The 24,327-nt window shown below is 32.3% G+C and overlaps 5 protein-coding genes across 6 annotated transcripts; 2 read left to right on the top strand and 3 right to left on the bottom strand.

Annotated features, from left to right (window-relative positions):
• Positions 1-966: 966 nt before the first annotated feature.
• LOC124828046 (purple acid phosphatase) lies at positions 967-4,202 on the top strand. The gene is made up of 8 exons (XM_047301260.2): positions 967-1,471; positions 1,820-2,020; positions 2,162-2,273; positions 2,348-2,577; positions 2,734-2,872; positions 3,284-3,504; positions 3,610-3,731; positions 3,845-4,202. Exons 1-8 carry the CDS (start codon positions 1,304-1,306, stop codon positions 4,044-4,046), a joined length of 1,395 nt encoding a protein of 464 aa, XP_047157216.1. The 5' UTR covers positions 967-1,303; the 3' UTR covers positions 4,047-4,202.
• Positions 4,203-5,535: 1,333 nt separating this feature from the next.
• On the top strand, positions 5,536-7,863 carry LOC124828050 (cytokinin riboside 5'-monophosphate phosphoribohydrolase LOG1-like). 2 transcript variants are annotated; one of them, XM_088109125.1, is made up of 8 exons: positions 5,536-5,667; positions 5,763-5,926; positions 6,047-6,144; positions 6,228-6,258; positions 6,362-6,461; positions 6,569-6,639; positions 6,891-7,034; positions 7,181-7,863. In XM_088109125.1, the coding sequence occupies exons 2-8, from the start codon at positions 5,795-5,797 to the stop codon at positions 7,244-7,246; spliced, it is 642 nt and encodes a 213-aa protein (XP_087965251.1). In that variant the 5' UTR covers positions 5,536-5,667; positions 5,763-5,794; the 3' UTR covers positions 7,247-7,863. The 2 variants fall into 2 exon arrangements, with proteins under 2 accessions (XP_087965251.1, XP_047157222.1); XM_047301266.2 differs by having other exon boundaries at positions 5,536-5,926.
• Positions 7,864-9,135: 1,272 nt separating this feature from the next.
• LOC124828048 (actin-related protein 7-like) lies at positions 9,136-15,516 on the bottom strand. The gene is made up of 7 exons (XM_047301263.2): positions 15,291-15,516; positions 13,879-14,094; positions 13,491-13,632; positions 12,422-12,666; positions 11,630-11,813; positions 9,809-9,876; positions 9,136-9,677 (listed from the first exon to the last, which is right to left on the bottom strand). Exons 1-7 carry the CDS (start codon positions 15,366-15,368, stop codon positions 9,525-9,527), a joined length of 1,086 nt encoding a protein of 361 aa, XP_047157219.1. The 5' UTR covers positions 15,369-15,516; the 3' UTR covers positions 9,136-9,524.
• Positions 15,517-18,223: 2,707 nt separating this feature from the next.
• Positions 18,224-22,157, bottom strand: LOC124828045 (40S ribosomal protein S27). The gene is given in 4 exon segments (XM_047301259.2): positions 18,224-18,635; positions 18,637-20,549; positions 21,440-21,735; positions 21,808-22,157. Coding segments are annotated over 4 exon segments (2,544 nt in total). The 5' UTR covers positions 21,983-22,157; the 3' UTR covers positions 18,224-18,475.
• Positions 22,158-23,745: 1,588 nt separating this feature from the next.
• LOC124828044 (Photosystem II 5 kD protein) lies at positions 23,746-24,247 on the bottom strand. Its single transcript, XM_047301258.2, has one exon. It carries the CDS (start codon positions 24,170-24,172, stop codon positions 23,852-23,854), a length of 321 nt encoding a protein of 106 aa, XP_047157214.1. The 5' UTR covers positions 24,173-24,247; the 3' UTR covers positions 23,746-23,851.
• Positions 24,248-24,327: the final 80 nt, after the last annotated feature.

The raw sequence follows: 24,327 nt of genomic DNA, 5'->3' as shown, positions 1-24,327 counted from the left end.
TTCATATTATTATCATAAAGATATTTTGGATGGAGGAAAAATTATAAGAGAGTGAATGAAAATAAATAATAAAGTTAGATTGATGTAAAAAAAATACAAATGCTGTATAAATAATTAATAATAAGCTCTTTTCTCTTTTTTGTTTGAATTCCTTGATTATTTTTCAGCCTTTTCATTCCTTTTAAGTATACATTTTTATATGATTGGTCGTACACATAATTACATGCTGTAATGAAAGTAATAAACTCTTACTAGCACGACAGATATTAATCTACATAATGATATTTTGATAATTTTTTTTAAATTTTAACATTATTTATGTGTTATTCTATGACTGATTTAAAATTATTCACAATTAATAATAATATTCATAAACATCAACCTAGACCAATCACATAATAACACATATATAAAATTAAAATATTGTCAAAAAAATATTGTTAAAGTATGATTATCCTAATATATATCGAACTACAATATTAAATTTGGACTAAAATAACTACAAATCTCTTCCACAAGTGTCAGAATATTGAGTTAAAGATCTAAAATTTTAAAAACCACTTTGAAAATTTTCTTTTAACAGACAACAACTAAATTATCTAATAAAAAGAGAAGAAGAAGCACGTGACAAAGTAAATGCAATAAGTACGAAAGAAGGAAATCTATAATATATATTTAAAGGATCTAGTCAAAAGTAATTATAAAATATGTAAGTCATTTTTAATCATTCACGTTGTTTAATTTATATGTTTCCAATTTAATTTCAAATTTAGATTTATTTAGTAAATTAAAAATAAATTAAACTAAACAATAAATTATCGGGGATAATCTTCGAAGTCACGTGAACATTAAGGACAACATTTTGCCACCTAATGAGAATAAAATATTACTAAATTAAGGATGAATGTGTAATTGCATGCACCATATTACTGCTCATGAATGCGCCGACAAGACCAGCTTCCTCACACAGAGTAATTCACTTGAAACAAACACACAGAAATCTGATGAACAATTTCTTTTTCATGGAAGTTGGAAGAGAAAGAGAAAGAGAAAAAGAAAAAGGATGAAGAAGTTTGGGTGTGAGAGATAGAGAGAACCGAAAGAAATATACATGCAAGAAAACTATGCAAGTTCCAAGCTTTATGGGCCCATTGTGACGTTGACCCTCGATCGGAATATTCCTTGCTATATGCCATTCACAACCACCCTTCTTGTTATTATTATTGTTTCGTTGATTGCAAAGAATTGAAACAATAAATAGGCCATCGAGGGTTGGGACTTGGATCGGTAGGATTCGAGCAAAATGGGTGTTGTGGAGGTTCTCTTGGCTTTAACTTTGGTTCTGAATGTGGTTGTGGTGTGTAATGGAGGCTCAAGCAGCTTCTTCGTTAGGAAAACCGAGAAATCTGTGGATATGTCACTTGACAGTGATGTATTTTCTGTTCCTCCTGGTTATAATGCTCCACAGCAGGTACATGCTTATCTGGGTTTCCCTTTTTTTCTAATTTGGTTAAATATTATGTTGGTGTAAGATAGGAGAGGACATACTCTAGAGTTGAGGAAAACGGTGAATGATTCTTTGCTTAGTTGATCAATTACTGTGCTGCCGCTTCATCCGTTACTTGAACTGTTTTTTGTGTTTTAGAATTGGAATTTCACTATAACAAAGCGAGTTGATATGATATTCCATAGGATTCTTTAGGATACATATTTTGGAGATGAAATTCAAATTCTCTTTTCGATACTTTTCCATTTTGTGACCCTTTAGGAGTTTTCTTTTGTTTGAATTGAATCAATGAAAATGGCTGCTATGCATAAGGTTCATATAACGCAAGGAGACCTTGTGGGGAGGGGGATGATAGTGTCATGGGTGACGATGGATGAACCGGGGTCGAGTGCAGTGCGTTACTGGAGTGAGAACAGTGGGAAGAAGAAGATTGCAGAAGGAAAAATTGTTACTTATAGGTTCTTCAATTACTCATCTGGGTTTATTCACCACACCACCATCGGAGATTTAGAGGTACTTCTCCTTTCCATTTTTTAAATGTTATGTTGTTTGTTGTCCAGATGCAGAACAAGGAAGAGAAGCTTGTGAGAGAAAAGAAAAAGGGCATTTTGGTTTGTGAATAAATTGCTGATATGTGTGCTTGTTTTGTGGCAGTACAACACCAAATACTACTACGAAGTTGGACTTGGGAACACAACACGGCAGTTTTGGTTTGTAACTCCACCTGAAATTGGACCTGATGTACCATACACATTTGGTCTTATAGGTTAGTGTGTTTTATTAATTTGAGATAAAAAAGTGCTATATGTTTGTTGTAAACTGGTGTGGCATTATTTGTAGGGGATCTTGGTCAGAGTTTTGATTCAAATGTGACTCTTTCTCACTATGAGTTGAGTCCAAGAAAAGGAGAAACTGTACTGTTTGTTGGAGACCTCTCTTATGCTGATAACTACCCGAATCATGATAATGTGAGGTGGGATACTTGGGGAAGGTTTACAGAAAGAAGTGTTGCATATCAACCTTGGATTTGGACTGCAGGGAACCATGAAATTGATTTTGCTCCAGATATTGTAAGCTTCTCAAACCAATTCACTTTATCTGGTTTCAACTATCTGAAAAACTTGTGTGTTTTTCAACATTAAATCTTAACTTTGGTGTAATGCATTTTCCCAGTCCAAATGTTGGTAAGAATAGAGTTTTTAACATAGATGAACACTTTCTTGCAGGGGGAAACCGTACCTTTCAAGCCTTATTCCCATCGTTACCATGTTCCTTACAAAGCATCTCAGAGCACTTCACCCTTCTGGTATTCTATCAAGAGAGCCTCAGCACACATAATTGTCTTGTCCTCATATTCATCATATGGTAATTCCCTCCTATGTGTTTTTCATTATACATAATTTTGTAGACAACACTGCTTAATTCTATGATTTCAGATTAACTCAGTTCTGTTTGTAATAACTTCACTTAGGAATTAGCTATAATTTACAACACAGAAATAAAATAATGCTAAATAATTTCGGCACTTACGCCTGCATCTATCTATATGTATGTATCAACTTAATGTGGAACGTTGTTGTTTATCTAAAAGCATGATGTCGGTGTCCTTAAGTTCCTGACCAACGACATTTACCTTAATAATCTGTGTGTGTGTGTCTATTCAAACATATAAAGTTAAGTTGCTTACTTCTGCCACTCTGTTCTTTTATTGGATTAAATGCACACCTACTTTGAAATTGGTAGCCCTTTTGTTATAATCATCTTCGTTATTCTCAGGCAAATATACGCCGCAATATAAATGGCTTGAACAGGAGCTACCGAAAGTTAACAGGACAGAGACTCCTTGGTTGATTGTTCTCATGCATTCACCTTGGTACAATAGCTACAATTATCACTACATGGAAGGGGAAACAATGAGAGTAATGTACGAAGCCTGGTTTGTGAAGTACAAGGTTGATGTTGTGTTTGCTGGTCATGTTCATGCCTACGAACGATCTGTAAGTGCTAGAATTTGACTTCATCTGAAATTTCTAATGCTTCTGAAATTCATTTCAATAATCTCTTTCGAATGGGTATATGATTAATGGGCTGCTATGTATCAGGAACGTGTTTCTAACATTGCATACAACGTTGTGAATGGCATTTGCACTCCTGTAAAAGATCAATCAGCTCCTGTATATATCACCATTGGTGATGGAGGAAACCTTGAAGGTTTAGCAACAAGGTAAGCTCATTGAACGTAACATGATGATTCTTGTCACATTTCTCCTTACTTTTATGTTATTAAGCTTGAACATGTATTTACAAAGTTTGACATGAACAACGTTTGATCTGCAGCATGACAGAACCACAACCAGAGTATTCTGCATACCGAGAAGCCAGCTTTGGACATGCCATGTTTTCCATAAAGAACCGAACGCATGCTCACTACAGCTGGAACCGAAATCAAGATGGAATTGCCGTAGAGGCTGATTCCGTTTGGTTTTTCAACCGATACTGGCACCCAATTGATGATTCCGTCGCTCATGTTTCACATTAACGCGCACATTCGCTGATCTTAGTACAACAATGCATAATTTGATATCAATATAGCTTTTCGTATTTAGGAAATCAGAATGTGAAATGTAAAAGTTGTATTTCAGATTAAATACATTTATATTTCAAATTTTACAATTTAAATTTACTTTTTACTTTATATTCTAAAATAAAAAATACATTTAAAATTATATATTTCAGAATTTAAATATTTATGAGGTTACAAGTTGAAATTATGGAGATGTAGGAAGAACTGTGTAGCCTGTGTAACTTGTGAGTTTATTCATTTGGTGTGTAAAGTTGGCTATTAACCAATTTAATCACATAACTATATTTTTTAAAAACGGATTATGTATAAAAGTTAAGTATATAAAGTGTTTGAGTATTATGTACATAACTTTATTAGATATTTGGTTGTTGTATATAAAATGTTTAAGTATTTACTCTCTACTGGTGTAGAAAATAGAGATTTTTCTTTTATATATATTTTATTGGATGCATAGATTATAAAAAGTTATTAGTTTTAAAGATTTTTCCATTATTTAATAGTTGAAGAAATGCCTTGTACTTTTTTGTTTGGGTGAATTTGGACTTATTTCAAATTAGTTACATTTACATATTCAATCCATATTACATTTTTTTTTGTCATGAACATCTCCAATTTATTACATTGGAAATTAATTTTATAAACTTACATTCATCCTGCAATTTTATTTATTTTTTCATATAATTAAAAATTTTATATTAATAAAAGATAAAATCAATTTATAATATATAAATAAATGTAAATTTTATTTTATAAATCAATTTTGTGATATTAAATTAAGTTTGAAATTATTTTTTATCACATGTAATAAAATTGAATACGAAATTTTTTTATTAAATAAATAAAATTTATATTTTTGCATATAAATTTGTATTACATACCAAACAGGCAAAATTGAAAGTTAGCTGATAGACTCTAAAAAGTTACACATTCTATATTTGTGTGGTGCAGCGCAATTGAAAGTAATTAGGTCAATTTCTTTACCTTTCTTATCCATGTCGTAAAGAGTTTTGTCTTTGTCCGTACGAGGTAACGAACTCCATTGACGTTTTCGAAAACGGACAAAGTAAAGTTATGGATCAAGCAATTCCGATCAAACGATCTATTATTTATCACTTTTAATTAAAATCAACTACGAATTAACACTAAAAAAATATATTAAAAAACAAATACAAATTTTAATTTTACTTTCAACTTTAAAGAATATAAATATATTTAATTAAAAAAGATATCACTATCCACACGGTAAAGAGTAAATGGAATTAAATATAGTTTTAAAAGAAAAAAGGAAGATTGATTTGATTGAATGGAGGTAACTGTTGCTTGTAAAGTTGAACATAGCTTGGTTTTGATTGAACAAAGACATTCCTTGCACGGTAATTCAGCATGGTGTGCAGAAATATTGTAGTGGTGATTGGTCAGCGCAGTATATTAAGATTATTTATTAGAAGCAGTGATAAGAGAGTTGACAAAAATAATACAAGATGAAGAAGAAGGGTCTTTTCAAGCCAAGTTCTTTTCAATGAGGCAGAATGCTGTCTTTAGATAAAATTTCCAATTCTGTAGTTTCTTCAAAAGGGTGTCTCTTTCTGTTACCCTAAAGCTAAAGCACACTCACTTTTATCTATCTACTGTATCTATATCATATATATATATATATGCTCTTTCTTTCAGGATTATACCTTCTCTCCACTACTATTGAAAGGATGGAAGAAGTAAAGGTGTCAGCAGAAAATAAGCAGGAAAGAAGGTTCCAAAGAATATGTGTCTTCTGTGGAAGTAGGGTGGGATATAGGTCTTCATTCAGTGATGCAGCTCATGTGCTTGGTGAATTGCTGGTGATTGTTTTTGTATTATTTTTACTTGGCAATTCATGAATAGGGTTGTCTCTGGTATAGTTATTCTCCCTTGATCAACTCTTGCATGTGTTTGTTTGTTTGTTCAATTTTTTTGGGTAGGTTGAAAGGAAGATTGATTTGGTTTATGGAGGAGGAAGATTAGGACTAATGGGTTTGATCTCTCAAACTGTGCAAAAGGGAGGTGGTCATGTTCTTGGGTACTGTTTTTTACTTTTCTTGATAGATCATATCAGTTTCCTTTTTGATTCACGAAATTCATTCTTTATCTTTTCCTTGTTAGTGTGATTCCTAAAGCTCTGCTGCCTCGTGAGGTACAATTGTTTTTTCATCCTTGATTACTATCATCATCGTCTGCTTCTTTCAATCTGAACTATTCATCATGAAAGGCTTACACTGACCAAAGCCTGCAATTAGATATCTGGGGAAACTTTTGGAGAAGTGAAAACAGTTGCAAATATGCATGAAAGGAAGTCAGTGATGGCTAAACATGCTGATGCATTCATTGCTCTTCCTGGTATATTATAGACAAAATTTCAAAGTTCTTTTCCATATCGAAACATTCTTATAGTAACTTCACATATATATTATATATAAACTAAATCAAAGTATCAAACTGTTCAGGAGGCTATGGAACCATGGAAGAGTTGCTGGAGGTGATAGCCTGGTCCCAACTAGGGATACATGATAAACCAGTAAGATTATCCTCGTCTACCTGAATATGTTTGCAAGTTTTAAGGATTCATAAAGTCTGCTGAAAACTCAAGAAACGTTAGTGAGCTCTAATATGTTTTGTAAATCAGAACATGAAGCTTGAGAAGCTGAAAATGTTTAGAAAGGTTGTCTTTTTAACGAAACAAACACAGATCAAACTGAATTATGGATATGGGTTTTTGACATCTTCAATTTGTTAATAATAATTGACACTGTAACTGTGAATCTGTAGGTGGGTTTGTTGAATGTAGATGGGTATTTCAACAGCTTGTTGACCTTATTTGACAAGGGAGTGGAAGAGGGTTTTATAGACAACTCTGCAAGGCATATTGTAGTCATAGCAGACACAGCAGAAGAACTGTTAAAGAAAATGGAGGTATGACAGTACTCCAAACATGCTGATTATGATCATGACAAGATAAACTTTCTGGTTGAACTCCTTTCTGAATTGTGTAAGAGGACAAGAAAATAAAGTTGTATTTTCAGGTAACAATTTTTCTTGTTTATTTTTGTTTCTTTCAGGAATATGTTCCCAACCATCAGAAGGTTGCATCAAGACAAAGTTGGGAAATTGGGGAGGTGCTATGATCTTAGATGTTCACCATCAATTTGCATAAAGAACGTGTAGAACAGCAAAAAATCAAGCAAAAGTAGTCTCTCTTGCGTGGAAATTTAAAGATTCTACATCATTAAGCATGAAACGTGCATGTTCAAAATCCATTGAATAATACTAAATTTAGTGAAGTTTGAATATTTCCCTGAAAGATCCATTGACTACATCATTAAATTGCATAGATTGTTTATGATTATTTTTCACGGACCCCATCCACTTGGTCCATAGCTTTTTATTTATAAGAGAAAATTGGTGGTTGGAGTGCGATGTGTGAATTGAAGCATTCCTCTTGCTCCTTCCGTTTGTAGACTGGTCCCATTATACAAGTGACACTTTTGTTTGTTTTTTAGCTTCTTTCAACTTCAGAGAGAACCTGTGCAATGGACTTCGAAATTCATTGGGTAACATTTCCTACTCAAAAAGGGGCAGCAAAGATAAAGAGATATATCCGAAAATGATATCCTCTGTAGTATAGTTCCTATGGTACAAAAAGGAATATACATTTGTGGGGTGTTTTATTTTTCCTTTCTTTTTTTTTTTATTGTGTGTTTGTCTTTTGAAATTATAAATAATTGGGAATTGCATTGAAAATGATCGTGATCCTTGATATTTACTATTTTTGAATGTTTTTGTTTTATTAAAAATAATTGTACAGATCTAGAATAAAAAAAATTCTGAACCCTTTTCTTATGTACACCGATGTGATGAGAATCCGATACTCATCTGAAATGGGTGATAATTGAAACGGGTATACTTCTTCCTGTTGGGTATTTTTACTTTTCTAAGTATAGCTATCTTATCATCTGAAGTTACTCTTCTGGAATAAAATATACGTGTCAATTCTGTTTGATTGTTAAACATAATTCATCAACGACGTGGTTCAAGTCAAGATGTTATTTATATGAACATACGTGGCTGTTTTACTTAGGTTTCCAAATATTTCATCCTCTACCTTCAATTTTTTAAAATAATCTAAGAAATTATATATATTTTTATCGAATTTCAAAATTTGATAAAAGATTTTTTCTTTAGAATTTTTGAAATCTGATAAAAGATTTTTTTCTTCATTAAATCTAATAAAATCTTTAAAAAAATTCTTCCTCTAATTTTGAAATCTGACGAAGAAAATGAAAAAATTTTCATTGGATTTCAAAAAATCTGATAGAAAAAAAATTTTGATTGAATTTTGAAATATGATAAGGCACAAAAAGTAAAGTGTAGAATTTTTTGAATGGTAGAGAACAGTTTTAGAATTTTAAAAGAATTTGGAATGCAGGGTGAAATGATTGAAAGTGTAAGGTAAAACAGCCAAATATGTTTATCAAATGCTCCATTAACATTTATTATTTCTCTTTTCATTATATCTATGCTTCTCTCTCTCTGGATGCCATCTTCATGTTAGAGATCCTAGAATTAATCAATACCAAAAGAAATAAAAATTTACACTAGAATAAAGGAATAGAATGTGGAATACTTTTTTATTGGTAGAATACTAGAACCAGACTTTACAATGGTGTGATAGACACGTTAGAAAACGAAGCAAGGTCGATGGATTGAGTAATAAAGAGAAACGAATTCATTCTGGTTGTACGAGTATAAGATGATGTGGAGGGGCCCTCAAATATTGGGTTGGACAAGATCTAATAAGAAATTAGTAGCAGAAGGTAGTGCTTGGGACGTGGATGCATTTTTAGGTGCAAGTCAAGCCAATCTTACAATCTCATTTTACAGCACTTATTGCATGAAACCATAGTAAAGTTATAACAGCTGTGGTACTGCAGTTACGATGGGAAAGTTGTAAAGAAGCCTTGCATATAATTTCCTTTTAAACTATTTAACAAAACATTATTAAAGAGAATGTTAATAATCCATAAAATACAAAACTATTATAGGAACAAGGGGTTCTACAAGGGATGTAGCCAGTAGCCACAGCCTACAAGGTTACAAAGAAAATGAATATTTTACAAGGATATCCACATTGCAAAAGATATGCAAGCTTCCACATATATACATTTCTGAGGAACAAGTATTCATGGAAATCTTCTACTGCAACTTAGGAACTCACGATGGTGAGAAGAATTTTTTTGGAGGGGAGAAAGAGTGAGAAGATTTGCCTTAATGGAGATTGCTACAGCTTTTACAATATACACGCACATGGACATCAAGCATTTAAAATCTACAGGATACGATATGTTACAGTAGCGGTACAAGCAGCGGAATAAACAATTGTTGAAATCCTGGAGATGAATACTTTCAGAAGCATTTCCGGTGAATAATGGAAGGTCCGGTTTCATCATAGTCTGCCTTGGTTATATGCTGATTTTGAGGGAATACCACTTTCGCAAGTATTGCACCTCCCACCCAAGCAGAATACATGGTTAAATTTTCTGGCATATATTCTGGAGGCTGCAATAAGCCAGAGATTATCCACCAGTGACAAGATTAGTTAAAACAAGAATACTAATAGTATCTTTAAGGTTTTTAACGTTATTTTAAGTTGTTATAAATTTCAAGTCACTTTTAGATAACCAAATTACCTTAACAAGGGTAGGTTGAACGGCAGATGAACTTAAGCTAGATTCTTTCTGAAATCTCTCTTCAAAACCTGGCAATGAGAAGTGTCATATTAGCCCGTCAGAAGTAAATAAGAAACAGCATTGGCATAGATAGGAAATTTAAGTGGTGTAAGATAAAGCCAATATTGTCAGTAGAAATATGAATATCTTGATGTAAAACATAATTGGAGTTCACTGGCAATAAATAAAAACCTAAATTCCATCGGCAAAAAAATGTAAAACTTAAATTCCATATAATAACTATTTATAAAAGTAGGGAAGTAAATCCAGATTCTGTGAAATAAAGAAAAAAGGGAATATAAAATATTGGCATTTCTACCTCAATACGCAAATATTAAGCATACACAATTAAAACTGTTTATCATATTTTATTGTGGCCTAAAGGAAATTCCACCAGAAAAGTTCATATTAGAATTTCCATATATAAATATTATTTCAAAAATACGTTAGGAAGCCCCATACAGCTTTGTTGGACACTGCAGGACCAAGTGAGGAATGTAATGAATGAGAGGAAGAGAACAGGGAGCTGAAAATATAATGACTAGCCTGCATGCCGTGTAATTTCAGGGAGGCCCTTAATGAAACAGTAGCAAGAACAACCTTGTGAGCAGGAGTTTACATATGAAATCCTAGAAACGGCCTTTCCACTTGCCAAGATTCTATGTTCATCTATCCTCGCAAAAACCCAGCTTTGTGGGAACCTCGTGCACTAGGTCACCTTTTTATTCAGTGATTTCTATCTTTCTTCTGAATTCCCGAGTCTAATTACTAATTTCTGTGATTTGAGAAGTTTGTTAAATTTCAAACTTTATTGGCTCCTATCCAAGTTACTAACCTGTGATTCACTAATACATGGATCAGGCCTGTGTATCCGTCCGTGTCTACGACATACCCGACACAGATACACGTTTGTATACACTTAAAAATTACGTATCAGTAAAGTGTTAATAAGCAGTTAAAAATGATAAGACAAAAAGAGCTAAGAAGCTAACAGTATTACTTGTTGGTGTACAGTTAATCTTGTTTTATAAATTTGTATTGTCCTTTGGGTAAGACTTTATTACTCATGTTGTACAAGACAACACACCCCAAGATCACACTATTCGATTTTCCTAAACTAGCCTTAGATTTAACATTCAACTAATATATATAACAGTCACAATTTTTTTTGTAGTAATTTTTTTCGTTTTAGTGCTTAACTATCATTATTTTTAATTTTTTTATATTATTCCAAACATTAAACAAACATAAAATATATAATTTTTATGATTTATTCCAGCAAACCATTTTCCGGATTTGATATTTGAGTACCACATAATTAAAAAACACTTGACACAAAATGTAGATAGAAACAATTCTCACTCACCATTTATATATACATCAGACAATATTTAGTAATTTTCAATTTTAATATGTTCTTTAAAAAATATAATAATATTAATTTTATTTGTGAACTATATATATTCATATATGTCTAAACATATCTCAACCAATCGTGTCCTATATTTTCAAGGATGAGACAAATAGCCGTATGTATCATAGTTTCTAACTAAATGATATGAATTTATTTGTCGAATATTAGGTTATATTCTACTCTAATCTAAAAGGAAGTAGGATCCCTTACATTCAAAGTAGAAGATATAACAATTAAAAGATAATGATGGACAAACCAAATATAAGCACATTGTCTTTAGATGGAAAAACAACAAAAAGCATAACAAAATAGAACTTCATATCAAGCTTATCCTAAATTCACCAGAACTGATGCAGACAAAAATTTACCTGCCATAGATGAAGTGGCACCACAAACCACCGTATTCTCCAGCAGCTGTCGTTGATTATCAGATGACACAGTTGAAATAGCACGGACAAGCTGATCAACAATGCCATGAGCCTCTAAACCCAATAGACATGGCCGGAATAAAGCTTCCCCGACCGTAAATCTTTCTCTCCCAATTCGTATCACCTATAATATAATTCAACTTTCAGATAAGTAATAAATTATTGAAGATGCATTTACGGAACTTAAATATAAACACACATTGTTGACACTGGGGTGAAGGAACAAATGTTGTTGATTTTCTGGTAATTTTTATCCTATCAAACCAGCCTGTTTGTCTAAAAATTATATAACCTTCAGGCTGCTCCAGAATTTTGAGACACAAAAGCAGCTGAACCATTAAATAGAGCCAACTCAACATCCTCAGGAAGACAAACTGTTACACAGCCTCTCCTTGTGGAATGTGAAAATTACTGATACAACTTTTAACAGTTTGAGCATGCAGAGAACTTACAAAGGGTTTCACCAAAAGGCTGATTAAAATATTTTATAACATAATAAAAGAAAGCTGCATGATAAGCTAAAAATATCACATTTTAATTGGTAAATCACAGAAAGTTGAAAACAGAATGTATTCCAATGTAACATCAGTCACCACATCATAAGTTTTGCTTAAATCAATCAATTCTCTGCTTACTGATTCTTAATCTCACCTTTTCTTTCATTTTCTTTTACTTCCCTTCTATCAATCAGTATTGCTAGTCAAAACTATCAGAGGAATTAAGAAAGCAGACCTGTCCATCAGGAAGGGTATGCTCCTCCACAGGACACAAATATTGGGTCTTTTGATAAGCTAACTCATCTACAGCACAGCATGAGTACTGCTCTTTCATTTTCTCCACATCAGACAGGCTGATATTTACTTTTGGATTGGTCTTGCCTAGTTCTTGAGCTAGGAAATTAGTTAGATCAATACCTCCAAATTCAAATCTTCTTGAGGCAATATGGTGAACAGCACCCTCAATTACTGGTGCAATATCTAGGCACATAAAAAAAATAATGATACATATAACAACAAATAAGCTCAAAAATATGTTCATATTTGAAGACAAACACTCAGCAGACATCCATCCATTCATTACTGGAACACTATCTAGTTAAGTTTAAAAAATAGAGAGTATCAGAAAAATTGTAATTGAAATGTATTAATCTTGGGAGTATTTAACTTTCTTTTTCAATAAATTTTAAATATTTTCCTTGCTCCATTAAGGAAAACTACTAGCTTCGTCTTTCAATTTGATTCCATTAGGAAAACAAGATGTACCAAAAAAATACTGGCTGGGTGGAAGAGTGAAACTTCAATAAATTCATACTAGGAGCCTAGGTTATGTTATTTGGTAAGATCCTCAGCACACGATTCCTTCCATTCAAAGATAAAGCTAGTAACCCAACGAATATAGCATAAAAGGGAGGTAGAATTGGTAACACATAAGGAATATACACATGTTGGAATATAAGAAGTGGAGAATAACTGTTTCATCATTTTGAATCTGTTAAATTTCAAGTGGACTTATTATATGATGATGATATTTAATTTTACTATTGAGATTAGATAAAGAAAATTAATAAATCATTATTTCGTTACTCTGTAGCTAAAACAAAAAGGCAGGACGTCAGATATCTTGTTACCCACAGACCCTGTGGTACAAGAACACGTCATGCTAAGTGCTAGAGGTAACATACTCCCACATCAAAAATAGACAGCTTGATTCACACAGCATGCAGTTGAAAGCATCCATGTATTCAATGCAGACACTATTTGCACAATTCAAGTAAAGTTCCCATTGCTTCTGGCGTGGATACCTATTTTTCCATGTCCAATATCAACAGTGCAGCCTGAGATACGTCCCACAGCATACAGTGATAACACTGCTTGTTCTGAAGCATAAAACCCTGATATGTTGAATGTTTCAAACATTAATTGCACCAACTGTTCTTTGTTGGCCTGGAAAGTTGGAAAACAATAACATATATACTAGTTAAGAAAAGATATATATAACACTAGCAAAACAATAATACTAACTTATTAGTGGCAATTCCATTTAACAAAAGGTTGCCTGATTAGTTCAGATAGGTAGAAAGGAAACAAAAAACTAGCAAAGAATAATACATATTCATATTCTTATATAGAAAAAGGATATCTAGGAATGAACGTGTACAGGAAAAGAGAAAGCAAGCAAGTTTGAGAAACCTTTGGGGTACAAAGTGGATCTGTAAAGAGTATTTGACCTTCATTGCCAATTTCCCATCCCAGACCAGTATATAAAACATGCTGCAACAAATCCTCAATGGCATCCCAATCTCTAATAAATCCCCGCACAACTGGATCAACAGTGACATTTTCAGCCAGTGAGCTATCAGTGGCCGATCCATCATCAAGCAGTTGTTTCATTTTAGTGGGAATTATCTGAGTCACACAAAGAGGCTCAATGAGGCATTCTGAGATAGTTGGAAACTAAAATTGACGAGATGGATGTGAGTCAAATGTTATACTTGAGAATTGTACAGTGGATTAGAATTATGCATTAAAGGAGATGAAATCTCTCAAAGTGTGGAGATTTTCCATGCATATAGTCTAGTTTATGACAGATAATAACAATAATGTATACCCTCACACGTAGATACAATACTCTAATAGTCTAGATAATTGCATTAATAATTAAAGAGATTTGAATGCTCACCTTAATTCATGTTTTTTTTCAAATGGTAACAGTTTGGTGGTGATAGACCACTTATTAGTCTTCAGAGCTTTCTGCCCACTTTCTATTAAGTTATTCTGTGAGTGGGAGAAAGTAAATTTGTTCGATGAGATAGAAAATTTATAACACCCAGCAGCAGTAAATAAGAACCTCTCAATGAGCTATTAACCATATATCTTGAATCTATGCCTTCACACTTTGATATCATGACGACCTCATAATATTCAAAGACATTAGTGATCGGCAAAGCTTGCTATAGTCACTGGAGAGTAGAAGTCAATGAATAAAGCTAATACCCGTAGCATCCAATTGGATGCTTCTACTAAACCTCACATGTTGTGCTACCTTTCTTTCATCCTTTTTTTATTTTCCTTTCAAATTGAATTTCTTAGCACCTTTAGAGCCTAAAGTAGAAGAATTTTAACTTTCTGAATCGACTCCTCCTCTCGAATTACTATAGCAATCGGTTCATCCCTGACTACTTACATATCTGAATATCATAAAAACTTTTCATGATAGTAAGAGATTCATGAACTATAACCAAGAGTCTATACACTGCTGGAGATTATAAATTCTCTATTTCATTAAGCAAAATTTACTTACTCTCGCCCTCGCAAAATAATTCCATAGCAAGCGAGACGCAAGCTCTCAGAGATAATCATGTTCACTTACCGCCAAATTGTTCCAGCTGGAAGACGGGAATTCAAATCTCTATGACTATTATTTCAAGTACACGTGCTATATTATTGTATCTATATATGTATCAATTATTATTATAAGTATCCGTCCATATCAGTGAAGATAGATAGCATTTGCAAAACCCTATTCTTAGATTATTATAATCACACATATAGAGAGAGAGAGAGAGAGAGAGAGAGAGAGAGAGAGAGGAATGAAAGGAAACCATGGCCGGAGTCTGGTCGGGAATTGCAAAACCGACTTTGAGAAGCTTAGAACCGACGTCCACCACCGCCGCTTCCATCGCTTCCTTAACTGAAACTAAACCCTAAACCCTAATCTCAATCTTCTCTCCTTAACAAACAACCTTCTTCGCTTCTTCCTTCACTTCAACCTCTCTTCCTTCTAAGCCTCTCAGTCACACTCAATAATCATATCAACACTCTTATTTCTCAAGCATGATATATTTTTTTCCTCTAAATAACATAATATGTTTCTATATAATTATTTCTCAGAAAATTAATAATCATTTTTAAAATAAATTATATAATATATCTGGAGAAAAATACTACAATTTACCAACATAGCCCGTGCTCATTTATAACAAATGAAAATTAATATGTAAGGTTTTTTAAGTTCATAAAATTAAAAATGAGTTCAGTTCAGAGAATATTTTAACATTCATATAGGAATTTTTTTAACAACTATATTATGATATATATATTTTTGTTCATTGATATAATATTTATAAGAAATTACTATTGAAGATGAGATTATTTGTTTTATAGACACGTGGTCTATGTCAACCCCTTGCTTTTTTAATTCATACGAAATTCGTAGATGAATGACATGGTGTGTAAGAACTAAAAACGATACTGTACAATGAAATATATAATTGGTTTATGTAAAATAACAATATTAATTTGATTTATCAAAACATAATAGAAACTATTTGGTTTAAAGCACGGGATATTCTAGAGTTCTTTTCATACATTGATTTATACTTTCGGTAAAATATTTATAGTATTTTGTTAATAAAGTTATAAAATAATATTATATATATATATATATATATATATATATGAAAAAAATGTATTTGTAATCCTTATACTATTTGACATAATTCATTTCAGTCTTTATATTCTTAAATTAATGAGATAGTCCTAAAAGTTTAGAAAGCAAATAACTTTAATCCTTTTTTTAAAATCTTTTAGGACAGTAAAAATATTTATTAAATATTAGTTTAAATATGAGAACAAACTAATTTTACATGTTTTTTAAAAGTTGGAGAACTAATTTATCCATTTGAAAGGCGAGGATCTAAAGATAAATTTGACACTAAAATCCTATTTTTCCTTGGTTGAATATGCTTTTTTTTCCAAGGTACATAAAATTAACTTTATTGTGTATAATAGCTAATCCCATTTTAAAATTGTTAGTTGAACATATAGTTTAAAAATTTATAAAAGAAAAAATTATCATAGTTTCAACTGGTTCCAAAGACGCAAAAAGGTGAAGAGAAAACAAACATTTAGCATTTATCCGACTATAGATACATATGAGGAAAACTTCTCTAGCTTTTCGATTCTGTTTTCTTCTATTATTATACATATAAACGGTTTTTTATTTATTTCTGGATCAAATAAAAGTTTATCAGTTCTTGTTATGCCAAGAAACACTTAGATAAAACAGATAAAGCAAGTACAGGATAAATAAATAAATAAATATATATATATAAGGTTTCCTAACGCGCCTAAGTGTTTCTGATTTTTCAAAGAACTACAGTATGAATGACAGAGAAAAGGTTGGAGCGAGAAAGAGAAAAGAGAAAGGGTTGAGAGGAAAGAGAATATTTTTGAGAATGAAAATTATTAAAATACCCTTAACCTTAAAACTTAAAATCCATTATATACACTACGCGCGTTAGCAAACCCCGTATATATATATATATATATATATATATATATCAATATACAAAAATTTAAACAAAATCAATTTACAAACGAATGAAAAAGCCTAAATCAATAAATAACGCAAAATTGGATTAAACAGCAACACGTAAATCCCCTCGACAATGAGTCTAACACCTTATTAATTATTTTACAAGTGTGTGAAATTGTTATAAACAGTAAAATAAAAGTTTAAGTATCCTTTTTTTTAAAAGATTTGCAGTTGTTTAATTATAATTATTTACTAATTTCAACGATAATAAATGTTATTGATTGATTCAGAAACGTGTTTTAAACAATAAAATTGTATAAGTTATAAAATGATTCAGTAAAGTTTTTATCAAGAAGATTAGATTTCATAAATTAAAATAATGCAATAATTTACGCAATATATTTTATCTCATGTTTTAAACAATAAAATTATATAAGTTATAAAATATTCACTAAAAGTTTTATTAAAATTATATTTCATAAATTAAAATAATGCAATAATTTATACAATATATTTTATCTCACTCAAACATTCACATCAAAATTACACTAATTCTAATTTCTTATAAGCAAGTTCTTAATGTTAAATCACTAAGTCCTTAATCAAATTAATATATAAATTACATTAAGATTAGATGTCCAAAATGATAAAGATATTTAAGTCCATTCCTAAAACCAAATCTCTTGGATGTCTTATCTTTGTCTAAATTCTAATTCACTTTTCATAATGATTATATACTTTCAAATTACATGATATTCCAACATACACATGAATAATATCTAGATAAAATATATTAACAAAAAAAGATTATATTAGAAAAACTACATTAAGTATGAATTCATTACATAATGAAATGAGAGTTTAATTGCTCCTACGCAACTAGAACATATAAGTTGGCTGAAATTGATGGCGTGAATGGAGGAAAATTGAAGTCTTGATGCCCTAGAATTGCCTCCTACCAAAATCTCAGTTTCTGTCTTTCCACACACAAAAACTACCTTTTTCATTTCATTCACGACATATTAATCACTTTCACAAATTATCTTCTTGTTGAGTGAACTTAGACTCTTGCTGAGTGAGAAATAACTTCTAAAAAGTCTTGAGAGGCAATCCTCCAATCTTCTTTAAATGCCCATTTTCCTACATAATAATCTAATAATAACAAATTATATATAATTTGAAAGAAACAAAAAAATTTACATCAAAACACACAATACATGAATTAATACAAATATAAGATTAAAAATAAAGATGAATAATAAGTATTTATCACATTTATTAAGCAACTACAACTAAAAGTGATTTACTACTTACAGTTGTTAATTTGTAATGCATGCAGCCACGCCACAAGGCAAGAAAAAAAAAAACTATTGTAGAAAACATAAAGAAGGAAGAAGATGATATTCACGGAAATTTATATACAGTGCCTAAAAATCTATTCAAGAACTGAAGCAAGGACTAGAAACCAATTCATATGCTACTAGACCAAGTTACTTGATCACGTTTTCGTTTATGATCCTCAGGCAGAGGCAGATTATCTTCGTCGATGTTCACAGGTATCGAAGTACACAAGTCTAAGTCCACAGCAAAATGACTGTCGCTAACTAGATTCGCCGGTTCCTCATCCATTGGAAATCAAATTTGACTGCTCCTCAATTGAGACATCATTTCTTTTCAGTTGTTCCTCAACGGAAAGATCAACATTGCTTTCCTTGACAGAGGGATCTACTGAACTGGTGGTTTCTTGTGTATCAACTTGAAGAAGCTCTTCAAGGAAACGATCAGTGGCAGGACTTCTCTGAGAAATAAATTTCACGTCCAAGATTGGGTTTTCAAAATCTACAACAGAGGAACCTACTGAAAATCCAAGAACGTTCTCTAAGATATTCTCGTGGGAGGCCTTTCTAGGTACCTCTCTTGCAACAGTATCTTCAGTTCCTGCAGTCCGTCCTTCCTCGGTGATGCTATAACAATATGGAATCTGATTGTCGAGCGAATCATCACTTTTATGACCATTGATTTTTCCATTATCATCTTCTTCAGAGTTGTCAATAAAACCTGTTTCAGGATTGAGTTCAGTTAAACTATTAGTTTTCACATGCACCTCTTCTTGATCTCCTCTAGCAATGTAAAGTTGTCCATCTTCTACAGCTTCCTGGGCAGTCTTTTCAGATTGTTTATAATTAGAATCTGGGTTTATCTTCTCACCATTTTCCAAAGTATTAGATGAAGCCAACACTTGGATGTGACTAAATTCCTCACTTTCTGCAAGACAAACCGAGTCATTTTTCGCTATCTCACTACTGCTCCCATGGTCATCATCATCATCTTCATTTAAAAACTCAGGGGCTTTAACAGTTAGACTTTTCGTATACTTTGGAGAGTCCATCGACACAGAAGACAAAAAATTAGCCAATGCAGAAGATAAGGCATCATCAATTGTGTGCTTTCCTTTATCTTTCAAAGAACTTGTTTCTTGCCCTGATGCATTATCTTCTTCATCCTCGCTATCAGGAAACTCGGGTGCCGTAACTACAAGACCTGGGAGCAATGGAGAAATATTTCCTGAATCAGACCTATTAGGAGAAGGAGGGACATGTGGTATCTCTGCGTGTAAATGATTCTCATCTGGTTCACTTTGCCTAGTCACCAGAAAATCAGGACAATCACTGGTGTTGGCATCTGATACAATACAAGAAGCATCAGGAGAGAAAATCTTACAATGTGATGGCAATGCCGAGTTCTGCAAATTCTTAGTCAATGTGTCCACTTGCTGCTCAACTCTTTGAAGTCTCACCTCCATGCTGCTCATGGGCACTACCATTTTCTCTTGAAAGCCCAAACAGATTTCTTCTATCCTGTCCATGCGTGATACAAGCTGTTCCAGGAGCCTTTCAACACTGTAACCCAAAGAAAAACCACCTTTGCTCTCAGGAATACCAACTTGTGAAGGGACAGAACTACGGTTGCACTCCATTTTAGCAAATTCAAAGGGAACAGAACTATGGTTGTTCTGCATTTCAGCAATTTTTGAGGGTACAACTGTGTAAGTGCTGTCCATTTTGGCAGCTTGTGAGGGTACTGCAACAGGGTTACTCTCGATTTTAGCATTTTGTGGGATGACATCTGGCTGGGATGGACCCACCCAACCTCCTTCTACCTCCTTCAACGTCACTTCTTGGGGATCAGTTATGCTAGTGTTTCCTATCACCTGGGTTTTAATTATAGAATCACTAGGGAGAGTTGCTTCCAAATCATCCCCCTGAACAAGGGACTTTTCCTTTCTGAGAGCATTTAAATTGTTGAGCCCTGTTGTCTTAGATAATTGCATTAAAGTGGGGATAAACATAGCCATGAGGGAACTTCCGGATGAGTTTTCATAAGGCTTTTCTTGGCTTTCTGAATCGGCTGAATCAACAGGATCAGCAAACACATAAATCTCATCAACATAAACACATCCTTTATTCTGAAGCGAGAGCAGCCGAATAGTAACAGATATGCAAGGATTTGCATCATCAATCTCTGCGGTAGCCTCATAAAGATCCTGGAGACAGGAAAAGAGGACACTGAAATCAGATCGGTAAGGTACCTCCATCTAATATGGCACATTCAGATTCTAAGTTACGAGAATAATGTATTGTTTATTACAGAGAAAACTACACTTCCTCGCCTGAATTATGCTTGTGTACTCTTTCCTACCCCTTAATTTTTATAAACACGCTCCCCCTGTCCTCCTAAGAGATGGAGTGCGTTAGTTTCTCCCCATTCAGATAAAATGAACCTTCGGGAACAAGACTAACAAAGAATTTATCCTGACTCTATAAAAATAACCAATAGCTAATTTTAAATAACCCACTATAAACTATAGGATTTAAGAGGTAATTTTGGCAAAATACAATGGCATAAAAAAAGAGAATAAGAAGGTTAGATGAATTAAGTTCTCCGACAATCCAAAATCAACTTAGTCTTTAACTTCTACAAAAGCACTCTGATTTATCTTCTCCAAATGCTTAAATAAGCTGATCTTAGTTTATGAGAAAAACACAATTCATTATTCCTTTTTTTTCCTCTAATAAGTGTCCACGAAAAAACTTCATCCGAAGTCCACACAAAACCAGAGTAATGTTTCACAAACACTACTATCATCTCATGTCATGGAGTTTAAAAGTCTTGTCAAATCAAACTCGTGCCAACGATGTACAGAGCAAAAAACTTTGTATGCAACCAGTTCAAATTACAAAAACTATGCATGCATCGTCACTCTCTCCTGAACGGAGGAGCAGTGTAATTTAAGCCCAACCTTTCACCAAATTAAAGCTACAACAGTTTATTCCACATCTACCTTAACAGAGCACATCAATCCAGTTGTTCTTACTATTTATTTACGAATCTAAACGAAAGCCAACAAAATCGGGAAATCACTTATAGGAATACCTGAGACTGATATGTTTTAATGGAATTGAGGTAGGGTTTTGTTTCCGAAGCGATGTTGGGAGAATCGGGAACTTTGACCTCAACCCAATCATCTTCAGTTTTAACATTATCGTCACCACCTATATTTTGGACAGCGGGGGAACGAAGAACGTGATCGTCTCTAACAGCAAGACCGCATCGGACAGTGCAGAGATAGTCATTGTTAGTGCGAGCGTTGGGCGCAAAGTAAATCTCGTAGACGCGAGCAGTGCTCCGAACGTAGATTTGTCTGAGCTCGTGCTTCTCCGGAAAAGTAACTGTTCACAAAATAGTGAATTAATGAAAAGCGTTAGTGAAATTGAAGTACAGTGAAGGGAAAACGAGGTTACTCTTGATCTCGCAGGGAGGAGAATCTGGCGAAGGAGAATGAAGAAGAAGAGGAGTGGGATCAGTTCGTTGATCGTCGCTGAGGAGACAGTACGAGGATTGGAAAGTGATGGTGTCGCTGATAGAGGCTGAGGAAGGAATGGTCCAGTTGCACTGCGAATTCAAATCTACCTCCATAATAATACACAGAAGAAGAAGAAGAAGAAGAAGAAGAAGAAGGAGAAAATGAAGAAGAAGAAGATGATGAAGATGAATCAACGGTTGCAAGGGTTGCTGGCGGAGAAATCAAGCAACCTGGTGCATCTCACGCTTTATATCTACTACTTCAAATGTTCTTCATTTTGTTACTTTTTCATGAAGATAAAGTGTAATAATAATGGCTTGTTATTATTGTTATATGACCTAATTTACGCATTTAAGAAATTATTAAAATAATTTGTATTAGCTAAAATAAGAATAAACTGACGTGAAATTAGTGATTGAAGCAAATTTGTCTTTTTAAACACGTTAAATATATTTATTTCCTTTAATTTAAAAGTGAAAATTAAAATTATTATCTTTTCAAAATTTTTACTTAATTCAGCTTTTAAATTTTATAAATGTGTAAATTTAATTTTTTAAATAAATTTTGTTTTAAATACGGGCCAAAATAATATTTAAATTGTTTATTTTATTTAACATATTTTTTTATTAATATTAATTTACTTTTTAAAATGTTAATAAATTTGATTAAATAATTAAATTAAACAAAATTTAAAAAAAACTAATTCCAATTTTTTTAAACTATAAACATGTTTAAAAACTATAAAAGAAAATGAAAAACCAAAATTAGGAATACAAATTAAATGGACTAAATTCATTTTTTTTCTTTTATATATGTTTAACAATGTCTTTCATAATTTGCATAATTATTTTAAAAACTTTTAAGTATTTTTCTATTGAAAAACTAGCTTCGCACATTGATTACACAATTTAGAAAAACAAATTTTGTTCAACCTTTCAATCCAACCTTGTATCAGCGTTTTTCGCTACAACTTTTGCCAATCAAAATAAGTAAAGAAAATATAATATATATATATATATATATATATATATATATATATATATATATATATATATATATATATATGAAAATGAATTAATTATGTTTTTAATTTTTAATTTTTAATTTTTAATAAAAATTAAAATTAATCATTTTTTAAAACTTTCATCTAATTTAATCTCTAATTTTATAAATACGTAAATTTTACCATTTTAATCAAATTTTATTAAATTTATTTAATATTTTGAAAAAAAAATCATTAAAAGTTAAATAATTAAATAAATATTTAATTTTAAAGAGAGAGAAAATGTTTTGTTTGTTATAAATATTTATTTATGTTTCTCATTAATTAAAGAACAAGTGATATTTTTACGAAAATAAATTATTAAAGAAAAATTTACTGATTCTAAACTTGTGATCCTTCATCGGTTGGTCAAAAGTTTGAATTTTGATAATATCACTTTAAATATGAAATATACTATATCAGAATTGTATATCGAAGGTCCACAATAAATAATCAACTTATTTATTTTTTATTACGTTTAGAGTGCTAATGTAGTTAATAAACTAAATTTACCAAATCAATTGTTGAATTTTAATGAACTAAAATTCGAGTTTACTTCAAACACAGAAGGCTGAAACATCTGACTTAATTTACTATGACATTATATTGTGTAGGCTGAGAGTAATATGATGCTAATCTTCTTCAGTTGGTTGAAGTTAATGCATCTGAATAGTTTTTGATGAATGGCTTCAAGTTAAACCTATTCAAGGTTGTTTCCTTTCATCACTGTAGTGCAAATCTAATATTTTTCTTCCACTCTAAAGAAAATTGAGTTAGAGATCGTTCAACATATCAACTTAAAAACGATCTTAGCAAAGGGAAAAAATCAGAAAGTGTACACAAGAGAAAAGGCAAAGTAGATTGTTTCATGAACAAATAGTACAGAGAGTCAAAGGATCATCATATGAAATGGAAAACATTACATTACAGCCTAAGGCCCTCATTTGTGACAAATCTTAGCAGTTGGCATGGTCACACAAACAGGGTAATAGATTTTCTTAGCTTCAGGGGTGCCACGTTTGGGCTCATCAGCCATGGCCATTCCAGCAACAGAGCAAACAGCTGCTGCTGCTGCAGCAAACATCATGTTCCTCCTGCCATTGTTGCCTTCCTTGTCATTCTCGTAACTGACCCTTGTCTTTTCTCCTTCAACTGCTTTGGAAGCATTTGCCACCACCAACCTCCTCTGGGATGCCACCGGAGACCGGTTGCTGGTGACTGAGCTGCCAATGAGTGATGCTGCCATGGTGATTGATGCCATCTCTGCTATGTGATCTCAGTCTTGAACTAACCCCCAAAACTAGTCCTTCTATGTTGCAAGTAGAAGTAGTTATGTTTGATAAAAGAATATATTGGATGAGGAACTGGTTGGAAACCCCATTATCTTATCTCATTTACAAAGTCTCCAATAAACTA

The sequence above is a fragment of the Vigna umbellata genome, chromosome 3 (genome assembly GCF_029865625.1).
Source record: "Vigna umbellata cultivar VRB3 chromosome 3, Vumbellata_1.0, whole genome shotgun sequence".
Classification (NCBI taxonomy): domain Eukaryota; kingdom Viridiplantae; phylum Streptophyta; class Magnoliopsida; order Fabales; family Fabaceae; genus Vigna; species Vigna umbellata.
Note: the sequence above shows the minus strand (reverse complement) of the source record. Positions and strands in the feature narration are given on the sequence as shown.